Source organism: Lynx canadensis, chromosome C2, assembly GCF_007474595.2.
Source record: "Lynx canadensis isolate LIC74 chromosome C2, mLynCan4.pri.v2, whole genome shotgun sequence".
Lineage (NCBI taxonomy): Eukaryota > Metazoa > Chordata > Mammalia > Carnivora > Felidae > Lynx > Lynx canadensis.
Window position 1 is genome coordinate 140,552,943 of NC_044311.2, and position 14,454 is coordinate 140,567,396.

Sequence of the window (14,454 nt, forward strand, 5' to 3'; positions counted from 1 at the left end):
ACATATCCATATGAACAAAAACAAATAGGAACACAAAATTTACAACAAGGCCAAATTACAGGTGATTTTCCCTAACTCAAAACCTTCTAAGAAAATATCATACTTCAATTATTTTTCTAGTTACATGCAATGAAAAACACATTTTAGGTAAAGATAGGAAATACATATATATTTCTAAATACATCAAATACTTCCAAATGGGATCATTTAGCCCCAGGAAAATGTTAGTATTTACTGTAGTCAAAATGGAGAGCAGTGATACTAATAAAAGGAAAAAAAAATGACATAATGATTAGAATTAATGAAGTAACTGGGTCCAAATCGGAAGCCTTAATCATCTTTTTTGTGTTTGAGTGCATCTTGAGGATGGTCTTTGAAGCTATGGAGGCAGATGTTTGCAAAGTTTGTTTTCATCTCAAGCATTTCCATCTGTACAAGAGCTGCCCTTAAGAGACCTATATTCCTGCGGTGTTTGCGTTTCTGCCCACAGGAGATCAGGGTGAGACACAATCTTGGAATGGAGGTTTGTTTTTGGTTTTGGGTTTTTTTTAAAGAATCATTTCCCAAGCTTCCCAGTACTGAAGAGACCTCTGCACCAGTTTCTCAACCTCGGCTCTATTGACATTTCTTTGCTGTGGGCTGCCCTGTGTGTTAGGGGTGCTAAGCAGTATTTCCAGCCCTGACCCACCAAATGCCAGGAGCACCCACCCTCCTTAGCTGTGGCAACTAAAAATGTCTGCAGGCAATTCCAATGGTCCCTCGGGCAGCAAAATCACTCCCAGTTGAGAACCACGGCTCTAAAGTGATGTTTATTTATTTGTTTCTTACAATCACACAGTGCTTGCCAACAGCTAACGGGCTGAGCAAGTCTCATGACTGTAACTTGTACGTCCTGCTGTTCTTTATTTGTAGCCAAGACGTCCAATTTGACACCGAAGAACAAAAGATAGTTACTTGGTTCAAATAGGAAAGCTACTCTAAGAATGGACTTTTTCTTCCAAAGCTCAGATAGAGATGAATCTTACCTTCATTCAGAATTCCAATGTCATTCTATTTTATTTCATTTTTCGAAGCCATCAAAAGATATTCAAGTAGTAACTACAGTAATGGTGCTAAGCAGTTGTTAAAAATATTCCAGAGGTCCTAGCATTTTTTTTTTTTTTCAGTATTTCCAGCTTAAAAATATTTAGAGACTTCTGATGCAATTTCACTTAACTATTGTCTATCTGGAACGTTATTTCTTAGTAGTTTTTGTTTAAAGTTCCATTAGTATGTGTTGGGCCCCTAGTTTGCAGAAAATTAGGCCATATATATTTTTTAAGTTTTTTATTTGGGGGGGGGCAGAGAGAGAGGGAGAGAGAGAATCCCAAGCAGGCTCCGCACCGTGCGGCTTGAACCCACAAACCTTGAGATCGTGACCTGAGTTGAAATCAAGAGTTGGATGCTTAACTGACTGAGCCACCCAGGCGCCCCAAGGCCGAATATTTTAATGTGTCAAGTCACAGAGATCTCCTAACAAATATAAACCCCTGAGAAATACAATCAGCTATTAACCCTCAGAACACCAAGAGGATCCACTAGACATAATTTTACCTTTTGAGTTTCATTTTGAAAAGTTCTTATAAGGGTTGATATGTCTGGCTTTTACCCTTTTTAGAGAGATTTTATTTTTTTTTAAATTGAATAAAAGCTTGCTTTATTTTGTAATTACTGTTACCAGTCCACCGCAACTTTTTATGTAACTAAAATTTTTTGCAACATTTTCCTATTTTTTAGCATTCCAAGAATTATTTCATCATTTCTGATTGACTATTTCCAACTATGCTGAAAAAGACCAAATAATATGAAAATGAAAGAATAGGGGCGCCTGGTTGGCTCAGTCAGTGGCACGTGTGACTCTTGATCTCAGGGTTTTGAGTTCAAGCCCCATACTGGGGGTGGAGCCTACTTTAAAAAAAAAAAACAGCTGGGGTGCCTGGGTGGCTCAGTCGGTTAAGTGTCCAACTTCGGCTCAGGTCATGATCTCACAGTCTTGAGTTCAAGCCCTGCATCAGGCTCTGTGCTGACAGCTCAGAGCCTGGAGCCTGCTTCCTATTCTGTGTCTCCCTCTCTCTCTGCCCCTCCCCCATTCATGCTCTGCCTCTCTCTGTCTCAAAAATAAATAAAAACATTAAAAAAAATTTAAAAAAAGAATGAAGGGCTGAAGGAGTTGCCTACAGGCAACAGGCAGATTATTTATTCCTGCATTTCCAAAATACTGCATCCCCTTTCCAGAAGTTATAAAACACGTCAGGAGACTTTAATTGAACAGAACTGAAAATCAAAAATGCTCACTTTCCACATTAGCAAACAGAAGAAAAGCGACAGGAGGTACTTCACAAATATTAGACAAATTTGGCTATGAATGAAACTGATCACACAGGCAAGACCACAGACGATATCAGATATCAGATATCTTCAGATGACGATATCCTAGATGGATTTTCTCAGGCCGGAGAACTGAAGAGGGAGCAGTGTTAGAATTCTAAGCAAAGAAGGAAATACAGGATTCTCATCCAAGGAGTCATTCCACAGGAAGGAGGACACCGTTCACTATTTTTGCTAAAAAGATGTGTGACAGCATTTTCTCCTCCTTTAGGATGCTTGCATAATAAATTTTATCATGTTTAGGCAACAAAATTTTTTGTACGTGGTTTGTAAACAGACAACTACCAAAGGCAGGAGGGTGTACAAAGGTGATTAGAAGTAAAGAACCAATGTAAAGTTGAAAAGAAAAAAAATGGATTGATGAATCTCATGGGGATTTATATATCCAAACTTAGAAATATTTTGTAATAATGGACAGAAAGTGGCTGGTCTCTTCAACAAAATTGTGAGCTCTCCAAGTTTTAAAGTATCGATTCTTTTTACAATTATCAAGTGAAAACTCAAGAAAAAAACCAAGAAGTACAACAGGATGTAACCTAATAGAGATGTATTTTAAATCTGCAGTCGGTATTTTTAAGATGAATATAGCCCAGGTTCATGCACAGCAGGTGACTGTTTAGCAGCTAGTTCCATTAAAAACAAAATACTGCCCATTTCAGAAATCTCTACCTTCAAAATCAAGAAAAGATGTAACAAAAATCTGGGTTTACCATACTCAAATTTTAATTCAAATTAAAATGTTTACTATATTAATTCTTTAAAAAAATTTTTTTTAACGTTTATTTTTTTGAGAGACAGAGAGAGACAGAGCTCAAGCAGGGGAGGGGCAGAGAGAGAGGGAGACACAGAATCTGAAACAGGCTCCAGGCATCAGAGCCTGACGCGGGGCTCGAACTCACGAACTGTGAGATCATGACCTGAGCCGAAGTTGGCCCCTTAATCGACTGAGCCACCCTTTACTATAAGGTGCCCCTTTACTATATTAATTCTTATTAAAATTTCTAAACAAAGTTATTTTTCACTATCCCTTTATTCTTACTTTTGTAAGATAATTTCAAGTATAAGAAATCATAATAATATAAAGGGTCCTCAGTACCTTGATAAGTCAGTGGTGTTGGGCTGGCTTTTATGGTACAAAGCAGGGCAAGGCCGTCAGAAGTGTTTCAGTTGCCTGGGCTCAGTGAGTGCTGTTAAGATATTGTGTGTTCCCAGGTGCCCACACATGCGTGTACACACACACATACACACACACTGTTGAGGAAACCTTAATCAATGAAACAAAACTCTCCTGAGCTACAAAATACAGTTCAAAGAAGGGCACAGTGAGATGCAGTCAAAAGCAATCAGTCATCTGGATCTATTTTAAGTGGAGTTTTTTTTTTTAATTAAAAAGAAAGAAATATCCTCTCATTATCTAAGAAGATACACTAGGTTACCTCTCAAAACAGACTCATCTATGTTTGCAACCCTGAAAACAAGAAGCTGTATCATTTGAGATTTTGTTTGGGGGGAAACAATGTGGGGACCTACTTTGGAGAGGAAGGACCCACTCCCACGAGGGAAAATGCTGTTATTAGGGTCTTCCCTTATGTTATTTGCTGTACAAATTCAACAAGCCCCGTGGATGATAACGGATTTTCGGTTGTATTCTGTGGATCCAGGTGGGAGCAAATTTGCACCCCAGATCTGCACTCGCAAGGCCAGACTGCGTATGTTAGTTTTCTAGTGAATTTTCCAATAGAAAATTCTTACCCATGATAGTCGGAATCTGCATCCTATTAACATAAGCAAGCTACGTTACTGATCGCATAAAAAGGTATTTTGAGGGGGTCTGAGAACTTAATCACTGTTAACACTGGAGAGATAAATACCGAGTTATTTACCAAAGAACTTTACAAATAACTGATTTGTCCACATTCATTCTTTCGAAAGACTTACCTCTTTTTCAATAAGGTCATTAACACAGAGCTCATCCTACCAAGAATGTTCTTCTAAACGCCGCATTAGCCATAAGAAAGCCCTCACCTCCTACCAAAACAAATCTCATTACCCACCAACCAACAAAGCGTATTCAACTGTGGGTCAAATTTTGTTTCTGGGAGGATCAGAGTAACGCTACATTTTCTCCTCTTCAAAAACTGTCATATGGTGTCCCCAGAGGAAGTTTTAAGAAAGATGTGTCAAATTCCTGTACTGATTCTGCATTTCAAGTGTCACAAGGAGGGCTAGCTCCTGGAACTGGGAAGCTGCCAGCTGGCAGGAGCCCAGCTTGTGGGCAGGTCAGTGATGCAAAAGCTCTTCCTTTTGCCACTTGCTTTGCCAGATGCGGATAAAGGAATACACGCCTGCAGGGCTAACAGACAAACACTGAAAAAATGAAGTGATACAAGGAACCGGATACCCTAACTATAGTAAGTTCAAAACAATTCCTTTAAATTTTAAAAACACGGACAGTTACAAAAGTAATAAAAAAGTAAGAATTCCACCTTAGAATGTATTACTGGCTATATAACCCATTGTCTTTTTTTTTTTTTCAACGTTTATTTATTTTTGGGACAGAGAGAGACAGAGCATGAATGGGGGAGGCGCAGAGAGAGAGGGAGACACAGAATCGTAAGCAGGCTCCAGGGTCTGAGCCATCAGCCCAGAGCCTGACGCGGGGCTCGAACTCCCGGACTGAGAGATCGTGACCTGGCTGAAGTCGGACGCTCAACCGACTGCGCCACCCAGGCGCCCCTATAACCCATTGTCTTAACGGAAAATAAAGAGTGATTCGAAATCTGAAGTATCAAGGGCTATGATGTCCAGTACGGGAGCCACCAGCCATGTGTGACCACAGAACACTTGGAATGTGGCAAGTCCCAATGAGACAGGCTATAGGCGGAAAGCATGTGCTAGATTTTAAAGACCTTGTATGAAAGAGACAAACAAAAAACCCCAAAAAATATCTCACTAACAACTTTTTCAGATTATTTACATGTTGAAATGATAATATTTGAATATACTGGATTAAATCTTATCAAAATGGGGCGCCTGGGTGGCGCAGTCGGTTAAGCGTCCGACTTCAGCCAGGTCATGATCTCGCGGTCCGTGAGTTCGAGCCCCGCGTCAGGCTCTGGGCTGATGGCTCGGAGCCTGGAGCCTGTTTCTGATTCTGTGTCTCCCTCTCTCTCTGCCCCTCCCCCGTTCATGCTCTGTCTCTCTCTGTCCCAAAAATAAATAAACGTTGAAAAAAAAAAATTTTTTTAAATCTTATCAAAATGGATTCACCAGCTTTTTCTTGCTATTTTCAAAAGTGGCTATTAGAAAGTATAATGTGCATTGTGTGGCTCACCTTATATTTCTAAGGGACACAAGTGAGCTGAAACACAAGCGTGTCTATAACATCTATTTATGGGCCATGAAGTCCTTACCAAAAGCTATGAAAAATGTTTTTAAATAAATAATTGAATTTGGCTAATATTTCTCGAAGACCAATGTGCAAGACATTTTTGGTACATAAACTACAGGTTAGATTGTGTCAGATAAAGAAAGAAATGACTACAATCAACTGGAAGAAAACTCAATATAAATAATACAAAGCAAGGGTAGGACAGTGAAGCAAAGTATTTCAAGGGATAATCAGAGCAGACTTGTAAAAGAGGGGTCTTTTGGGGTGAATGTTAAAAAATACATAGGATTTTACAGGTCTAGCACTTTATAACTGACAAATGTCTTTGTGGCATATTAACACCATCTTCTGAAAAAGGAAACACATTTTCAGAAGGGGCTAGAGGGTTATAGCTCAGGGGTAGAGCACTTGATTGCAGAAGGGGTTAGAAAGGTGGGATCGATAGCCTAGGCAAAGAAAAGGTCGAGGTGTGCAGGTGCAGTAGGTAAGGTGAGGCATACGTAGAATGGTGAAATGCAGGCTAGGGCCAGGTAATGACTTCTGGATGGCCTGCAAGGGAATCTGAACTTTCCTATAGGCTGCAGGGATCATCCAGTATTTTCTACCAAGTGTGAACAGGATCAGAAACGCAAAATGGGAACATGACTCAGGCATGGAGAATGATCTGGGAAGAGAATAAACAGAGGTTTGTGGGTCAGGTAGAATGAATGCCAAGTAATAAGAAGTCAAGGTATGGTGGGTCCTTTAAGAAAAAAAGCACCAAGGTTAACAGGGGCAAGTGAGCCGCTGAGGTAGTAAGGGACAGTCACAAGAGTTAGCCTAGTAGCCAGTAAATGATGATCTGAACTCAGGCAGTGTCAGTTCGGGACACAAACAGCACTCTGTGGGTAGAGGTGAAGGAGCAAATAAATGATAAGGAAGACTGAAAATTAAAAAAAAAAAAAAAATGGATATGTGAATGGCATAAAGCGTATGAAGAGATGCTCCACGTCGTATGTCATCAGGGAAATGCAAATTAAAGCAATGAGATACCACCACACCCCCATTTGAATGGCCAAAATCTAGAACACTGATGACACCACTACCTGGTGGGGAAGTGGACCATCAGAAACTGTCACTCACTGCTGGTGGGAATGCAAAATAGGACACCCACTTTGGAAGACAGTTTGCCGCTTTCCTGTAACTAAACATACTCTTACCATATGATCCAGCAATCGGGCTCCTGGGTATTTACCCAAAGGAACAAAAAACTTAGGTTCACACAAAAACCTGCACATGGATGCTTACAGCAGCTTTATTCACACTGCCCAAACCTGGAAGCAATCCAGCTGTCTTGGAGTAGATGAATGGACCAATAAACTGTGTTCATCCAGACAATGAAGTATTATTCAGCACTAAAAAGAAACAAGCTAGAAAGACAGCCATGAAAAGACATGAAGGAATCTTAAATGCATATTACTAACTAAGCGAAAGCACCTCATCTGAAAAAGGCTACATGCTGTATGATTCCAATGATGTGACATTCTGGATAAGGTGGAACTACGAAGACAAGAGGAAGATCAGTGGTTGCCAGGGGCTGAAGGGTGGGAGGGACGAACAGGTGGAAACACAAAGGGATTTTAGTGAAAATACTCTGTACGACACCGTGAGGATGGGTCCATGTCATTACGCATCTGTCCTAACCCACAGTATGCACCCCAAGGGTGAGCTGGGCCCTGACTGGAAAGTAGGGAAGTGGGATGATAATGTGTCAATTGTAACGAACGTATTGCTCTGGTGGGAGCTGTTGATGATGCGGAGGCTATGCATGTATGAAGGGGGCGGGGATATCTGGGACCTCTGTGTACATTCTGCTCACCTAGAACTACTTTATTATTTAAAATTTTTTTTAACGTTCATTAATTTTTTGAGAGAGAGAGGGAGACATAGAATCTGAAACAGGCTCCAGGCTCTGAGCTGTCAGCGCAGAGCCTGATGTGGAGCTTGAACTCACGAACTGTGAGATCACGACCAAAGCCGAAGACGGACGCTCAACTGACTTGAGTCACCCTAAAACTACATTAAAAAAGTCTTGAATACATTTTGTTAAAAAAATCCAAGAAAAGGAGTGGAGGTAATCAAGTCGCGTTCAGATAGAACATAATCGTAACAGGGAAAATGGGAAACAAAGAAATGGAAGAAGGTAGAAAGAGAAAGATGTTGAGGTACCTCTCAAGATACCTCAAGCTGATATCAAGAAAATTCATGAATTTACTCAATAAACATGTACAAGCACCTATAAACTCCCAGGTACCATGATGCAGAAATTCATGATAAGGGACTATTTAGGGGTCATGTGTGGAGCATGAAGGAGAGTGATGCCAGGAACCAAGGAGAATGAAGGTGGCTTGGGTCAGCTGCTATGTGGAAGGTGATAGGTCATCAAATAATGACAATTAGACACATCTACTAACACTAAGATCCCAGCTGATGTTACAGCATGAATAAGAAATAGAATTAACTGGTAGGGTTACATGACATGATACATCAACCTTACAAAACTCGGAAGCATTAAAAGGGAGAAACTACTTTTTCCCAAATACAAAAGATCGACAAAAATTGGTAAGAAAATGTGACAGGTATCGACAACTCCAGGATATTCAAATGAATATGTAGAAATAGTTACCCATTGGGTCCATCCACATTAGGAAGGGCCCTCCCTCCTAACCAAAACAGAAAAAAAGAAAGAAAGAAAGAAAGAAAGAAAGAAAGAAAGAAAGAAAGAAAGAAAGAAAAGAAAAAGAGGATAATGGATTAAGAGCCTGAATTGGGGAGGGGATTATGAAAGCAGGGTGAAATTCAAGAAGACTCAATGAGTGTTTTGGGTGTAAGATGAGAAGATCCTGGTCAGAGAGGAATGTCAAAGCTGACAAACCCTATGGGTACGGTATTTCTAAGTGATGACAGAGTCCAAGGGATATCTGTGTTGCAGCCAGCAGAAATGGAATTTAAATAAAGGGGACTAGGAAGGAGCCAGCTAGCATTTCAGCTAGCTGCCAACCTGGATGGTGATATGGCTAAAGACAGAGATAGCTAATATGACCATATAGCTCAGTTTGTGCTTATACACTGTGGTCCTAGGGTCAAATCTGGTTTGAATAATATATTGCATAGTTGCCCTAGTTGTAGGTAATACAGCAAATTAAAAAAAAACAACAAACAACATTAAAGAATAATACACTGGCATCGTATAGTTTGGTGACTGCCACAGAAGACAGTGGTTTTAACCAGAGAGATTGGATATCAAAGAATCTAATTACTGAATAACAGTAATAAATAAATGAGGAAGCCCTATGGATCTCTTTCCAACACTGGTGAGAAGGGGTGTAGGAAAAGAAAGGGCCATTGAGAAGGTTTCATAAAATATCATGTTAGTAATGCTTTCAATTAGGTCAGTAAATTGAAGGGATTGCAGAAGGAAAAAAAAAGACACATCCAAATCTATTCCCAATAGAAAGTAGGTTTTACAAGACATAAAAAAAAAAAGTGTTAACTGAGGGAAAAAAGAGACCCTGGCAAAAGCCTGTCACTCTCAGGATACAACAAGAATATCCATTCTTTTTATTTATTTATTTTGAGAGCAAGAGAAAGAACAGGTGCACATACACATGAGCAGGAAAGGGGCAGAGAGAAAGAGAAAGAGAATCCCATGCAGGCTCCACACTGTCCGTGCAGAGGCTGATATCGGTCTTGATCTCATGAACTGTGAGATCATGATCTGAGCTGATATCAAGAGTCAAACACTTAACCGACTGAGCCACCCAGGTGCCCCAAAATACCCACTCTTAATTACAGAAGTCCCTTCTATATGAATGGTCATGAATGGTTGGTCACCAACCTTGATACAGGGTTACAAGTGCACAGCTAGCTGTCTAATTTTAACAGCAATCATGGAGCTCTCTTGGTTTACTCGCCATTATTTGGGTTGTTGATGAAGTACGGAGTCAATTTAGTGATGTGGAATGATCAAGTATCTAACAGGCTATGAACAAAGAAAATGGCTGTCCAGCTTCAAATTCCCTTTTTAATACTGGTTGCACTGGCATAATGTAGTAAGAGCCCCGATGACAAGAATTCTTTCAAGAACTCACTCTGAAAATTTCAAATCTAGATATGACTGAAGAAAAATACAAAAAAACTATCATAAAAGCAAAAAGAACTAGGCAATTCCAACTTTTAGACAAAGCAGCCATTAAACCCAAACCAACAGACATTTCTCTACACCTGGCTCATGGAATACTGGTGGGGGCCCAGCCACGACCCAGAACACAATCCATCCATCCTGTGGAAAAAGAGCTCAGACGCTTTCCCATTGGCAAGTCCTGCTCTCCCTGGGGTTTAATGGCCTCAGAGAAGGAGTTTATTCTAATGAACTTCCAACTTTTACAGAGAGAAATATTGTGAAGCATACAGTTGGCTTTTCCCTTATTTCTTTCTCTCTTTTGTAATTCCCCGATTTGTCTGTTTAGCTCCATATCCTGCTACACTGAACACAATTTTTCTCAATCTAGCAAAGAGGGAACACAAAAGAGCTTAACTAACAAAAAAAGTTACAGTAAAACTGGAAAATAGCCACTAAAGGGAAACCTGATATTATTAAACTGGCAAGAAATGACAATTAGGATGTCTTATATGTTTGAAAAATCTAGTTGTATTTTTGTAAAATTATTTTTTAAATTTAATTTTTTAATTCTACAAAATACATTATAAAAGATCTGTACCTGACTCTGTAAGTCAGAAAACTTTATATTAATAACCATCAGTCTTAACAAACTCATACTTAATGTTCTATTGGAAAACCTGTGACACCAGGGAACATTTGAGGGGGTCCTGAAGGAAAAAGAGAAGTGAGATAATCATCACCACTGGGGGATGATGGAGCGTGAAACTGATGACCGAAGCAGGTAACCTTTCTAACCCCCAACTTCTAGTTTTATAACTTGATGATGTGAATACAGAGGTTTGCTTTTAATAAAACATAAGAATCTAGAAGTTATGGGTTTAAGATCCCAAAGAGGTGAAAATACAATTCTTTTAACTATCATGAAATCAAAGATAAAGAACTTTAAGCAAACATTTATGAATGCCTCTGGCGTCGTTCACAAAGAGATGATTAAATGCCAAAAAAACTGACAAAAATGAACCAAAAGACAAAACCAACCTTTCTAACAAAAAATTCAGACTTAGCTACTGACTGATGAAGCAATTCCAAAATCTTGTTTAAAAAATATTTCTAAATTCTAGACCAAAACAGAATGCCAGTCACTCACTCAGATTTCAATTCTCTACAGAACTACCTATTATAGTATCAGTGGTATTTTGATCCCAACTTTGGACACCGACATAAAACAGCTAAAAGTAACTCAGCGGTGGTTGATCAATTAGGTTACACAGGTGGCCATTACCATAATAGGACTTCGTGGTTTAGATTTTATTTCCCTCCTACAAGCAAACTTGGACAGGAGTGGGCAGAGATCCCTTTAATGAGAAACGGGAAGATACATCTGTAGAAGAAACAAGACTGTAATCTGGACGTTCTGGCGTCCACGAGAGAACAAACACAAAAGCCACCTTACCTCCCATCGGCATAGTCTGCATCTGCTCCGCCCCACCAGACGTCCGAGTCATCCTCCTCTGCATCTGCCGAATCAATATTGTCACTCTCCTCGGCCAGGGGGCAACAGACAAATTCCACTCCTCGGAACTTGTCAATTCCACAGGGCAGCAACATGCCGTAGTCATGCAAGCTGGTACTCTTCTCACTGCAGGTCTACAGCAAGGTAAGGAGGAAACAGTGAGAGTGAGTTGGTTTCTTTGTAAGAAAAGCCCCAATCTCGTAACTGACAGAGACCCAACGTACCAAGGGCCAGCTGGACAGTGCAAAGGACCATCTGCATTTTTGAGTGGATTTACAAGTGTCTTCAGCACAGACCACTTTGGCACCCTTATTTTAAAACCTACGTATTACTTATTTAAGAAGGCTATGTTGTGATATTACGGAAATTAATAAAAACAACCAGAATGGAAACTAATTGGGAAAAAGGATCTAGAAGAGAACTGTATTGTGAATAGATATCAGAGAACCAGTGCTTTCTTGCGTCATTAGCGTATCAGGAAGACGTGACGGCTCGATGTACATCCCCAGCTTACTTCCATCTCCGTTACAGATGGAAGTTTCTCTCACTTGGATGTATCTTACTCTAGAAATTTGAACTCTCTTGGCTCACTTCCAGAATAACAATCCTGGGAAGAAAAGAAATTATCCTCTGCTATGAATCAAAATTTACAGTCTAAATTAGAGATTTCTCTTTCAACATCTTTTTTGCTTTCCTGGGATTTGCGAGGTTTGCACAACTCGAGATTAACATAAAGCTTTGAAGGCATCCACTGGTGACAGAGGAAAGATTAATAATTCAACACATATGGATAAACAATGAAAATATTACAGACTGTATTTTGACCTCATAGGGATTAAAGTCATTTTTCTTTCTTAGTAACAATTTTTTTTTTTTTTAACTCAAGAAGAAAAGAAAATGAGGTTATTAGATGGGTGGCTAAGCTTCAAAGTATCTGGTCTGTTTTTTTAAGATTGAAAAAGCTCTTCTTTTTTATAAAGAAAATTTTGTTTTACAGTAAATTAAAAGTTTTTTTTTTTTTTTTTCTTTTATAAAAGGCAAAATTAATGCTAACTCTTAAGGGGTGTTTTCTGCCTAACAACTTCAAAGCTATGTGAGCCAGATCAGGGTTTCTCAGCCTCAGTACTACTGACATTTTGGACCAGATAATTCTTGGGGACAGGGGACAGAGGGAGGAGAGGCTGTCTTGTTCACTGAAGAATGTTTAGTAGAATCTCTGACCTCTAGCCCCCAAATGCCGGTAACACCTCCCCTTCCAACTGTGACAATCAAAAATGTCTCCAGACGTTGGCATATGTACCTGGGGAAGGAGGAGGAAATAAAATTGACTGCATTTGAGAACCAATGAACTAGACTAGACAAGGGAGCCTAATTCTAGGAGACTGGTCTTCCTCAAAAACTATATACGCTTACGAGAACACTTTCATGATATATCAAAGGCACAAAGCACTTTTGAAGATGATAATAAAAAGGGACATTTTATGCTAATTGTCTTAGGTCTTGTCCACTTTGCCAAAAGCAGGGGTTGACAAAGGTTTGCACTGGTGAATCCAGTGATTCAACCACTGTGGAAAAATGAAGGTGGCGGTATGGTGTGGCGAACACAAAATTGGATGGCGTAACTGAAGAGACCACTGGTACTGGTACTCTTCCACCACTGTATTCCCCAAGAGACGACAGGGAAAAAGGTCAAATTACAAAAGCTTTGTATATGACAAAAGAAAGCAATTGGTTAAAAAAAATAATTTGGCAAAAAATCATCGGGAAAAAGGTATATTATAAGGTTTATGCAGTGTAAGATTCTAGTTTCTGATTTATACAACATGGCATAGACACATAATAGATCTAGCTAACTAAATCTGTTTTGGCCTCCTAAAAGTTTACTGCTCGACAGTTCTTAAAAAAAAAATAAATAAATATAGGGGTGCCTGGGTGGCTCAGTCGGTTAAGCGTCCGACTTTGGCTCAGGTCATGATCTCCTGGTTCGGGAGTTCAAGCCCACATCAGGCTCTGCGCTGACAGCTCGGAGCCTGGAGTCTGCTTCAGATTCTGTGTCTCCCTCTCTCTCTGCCCCTCCCCTGCTCACACTCTGTCTCTCTCTTTCCCTCAAAAATAATTTTTTTTTTAATTTTTTTTTCAACGTTTATTTTATTTTTGGGACAGAGAGAGACAGAGCATGAACGGGGGAGGGGCAGAGAGAGAGGGAGACACAGAATCGGAAACAGGCTCCAGGCTCTGAGCCATCAGCCCAGAGCCCGACGCGGGGCTCGAACTCACGGACCGCGAGATCGTGACCTGGCTGAAGTCGGACGCTTAACCGACTGCGCCACCCAGGCGCCCCAAAAATAAATATTAAAAAATAAATAAATAAGGAGTGCCTGGGTGGCTCAGTCGGTTGAGCGTCCGACTTCGGCTCAGGTCATGATCTCACGGTCCGTGGGTTCAAACCCTGCGTCGGGCTCTGTGCTGATAGCTCAGAGCCTGGAACCTGCTTCAGATTCTGTGTCTCCCTCTCTCTCTCTCTCTCTCTCTCTCTCTGCCCCTCCTCCATTGGCTCACGCGCACACGCTCTCTCTCTCTCTCTCTCTCTCTCTGTCTCTCAAGAATAAACATTAAAATAATAATAAATAAATCCTTAAAATAAAATTTAAAAATTATAGCTTGTTTATCAACATAGCTATTGCCTGAAAACATCTTCTAACATGTCGTGACACGTCTCCTTAGGAAATCTTCACTTTAAAAGAACAAATGTACGGCTGGTACCTCTTTGGCGACGGTGTGCCAGTGAAGGTGGGTTTCACAAACATCCATCCTCTCCTGGTGTAAGAATTTGCATTTGTCGGGAACAAGGAGGGCATCACTTACAAACTCGCCAACTGCAAGAAAGGAAAACACTTCGTGTCATTCCATCTGCATCACAGATGTCTTATCACTGGGCTGATATCAAGCAAAGAAGGGCTA

At 40.2% G+C, this 14,454-nt stretch overlaps 1 protein-coding gene across 7 annotated transcripts in view; it reads right to left on the reverse strand.

Moving 5' to 3' along the window:
* The window catches only part of LOC115523013 (amyloid beta precursor protein), a 275,518-nt gene that overhangs the window by 146,201 nt on the left and 114,863 nt on the right, over nucleotides 1-14,454 (reverse strand). For all 7 annotated transcript variants that reach the window (XM_030328587.1, XM_030328585.1, XM_030328583.1 and 4 more), the window contains 2 exons: nucleotides 14,257-14,369; nucleotides 11,434-11,627 (listed from right to left, as the gene is read on the reverse strand). In XM_030328587.1, coding sequence (XP_030184447.1) covers nucleotides 11,434-11,627; nucleotides 14,257-14,369 — 307 coding nt within the window. The remainder of the gene's footprint in view (nucleotides 1-11,433; nucleotides 11,628-14,256; nucleotides 14,370-14,454) is intronic.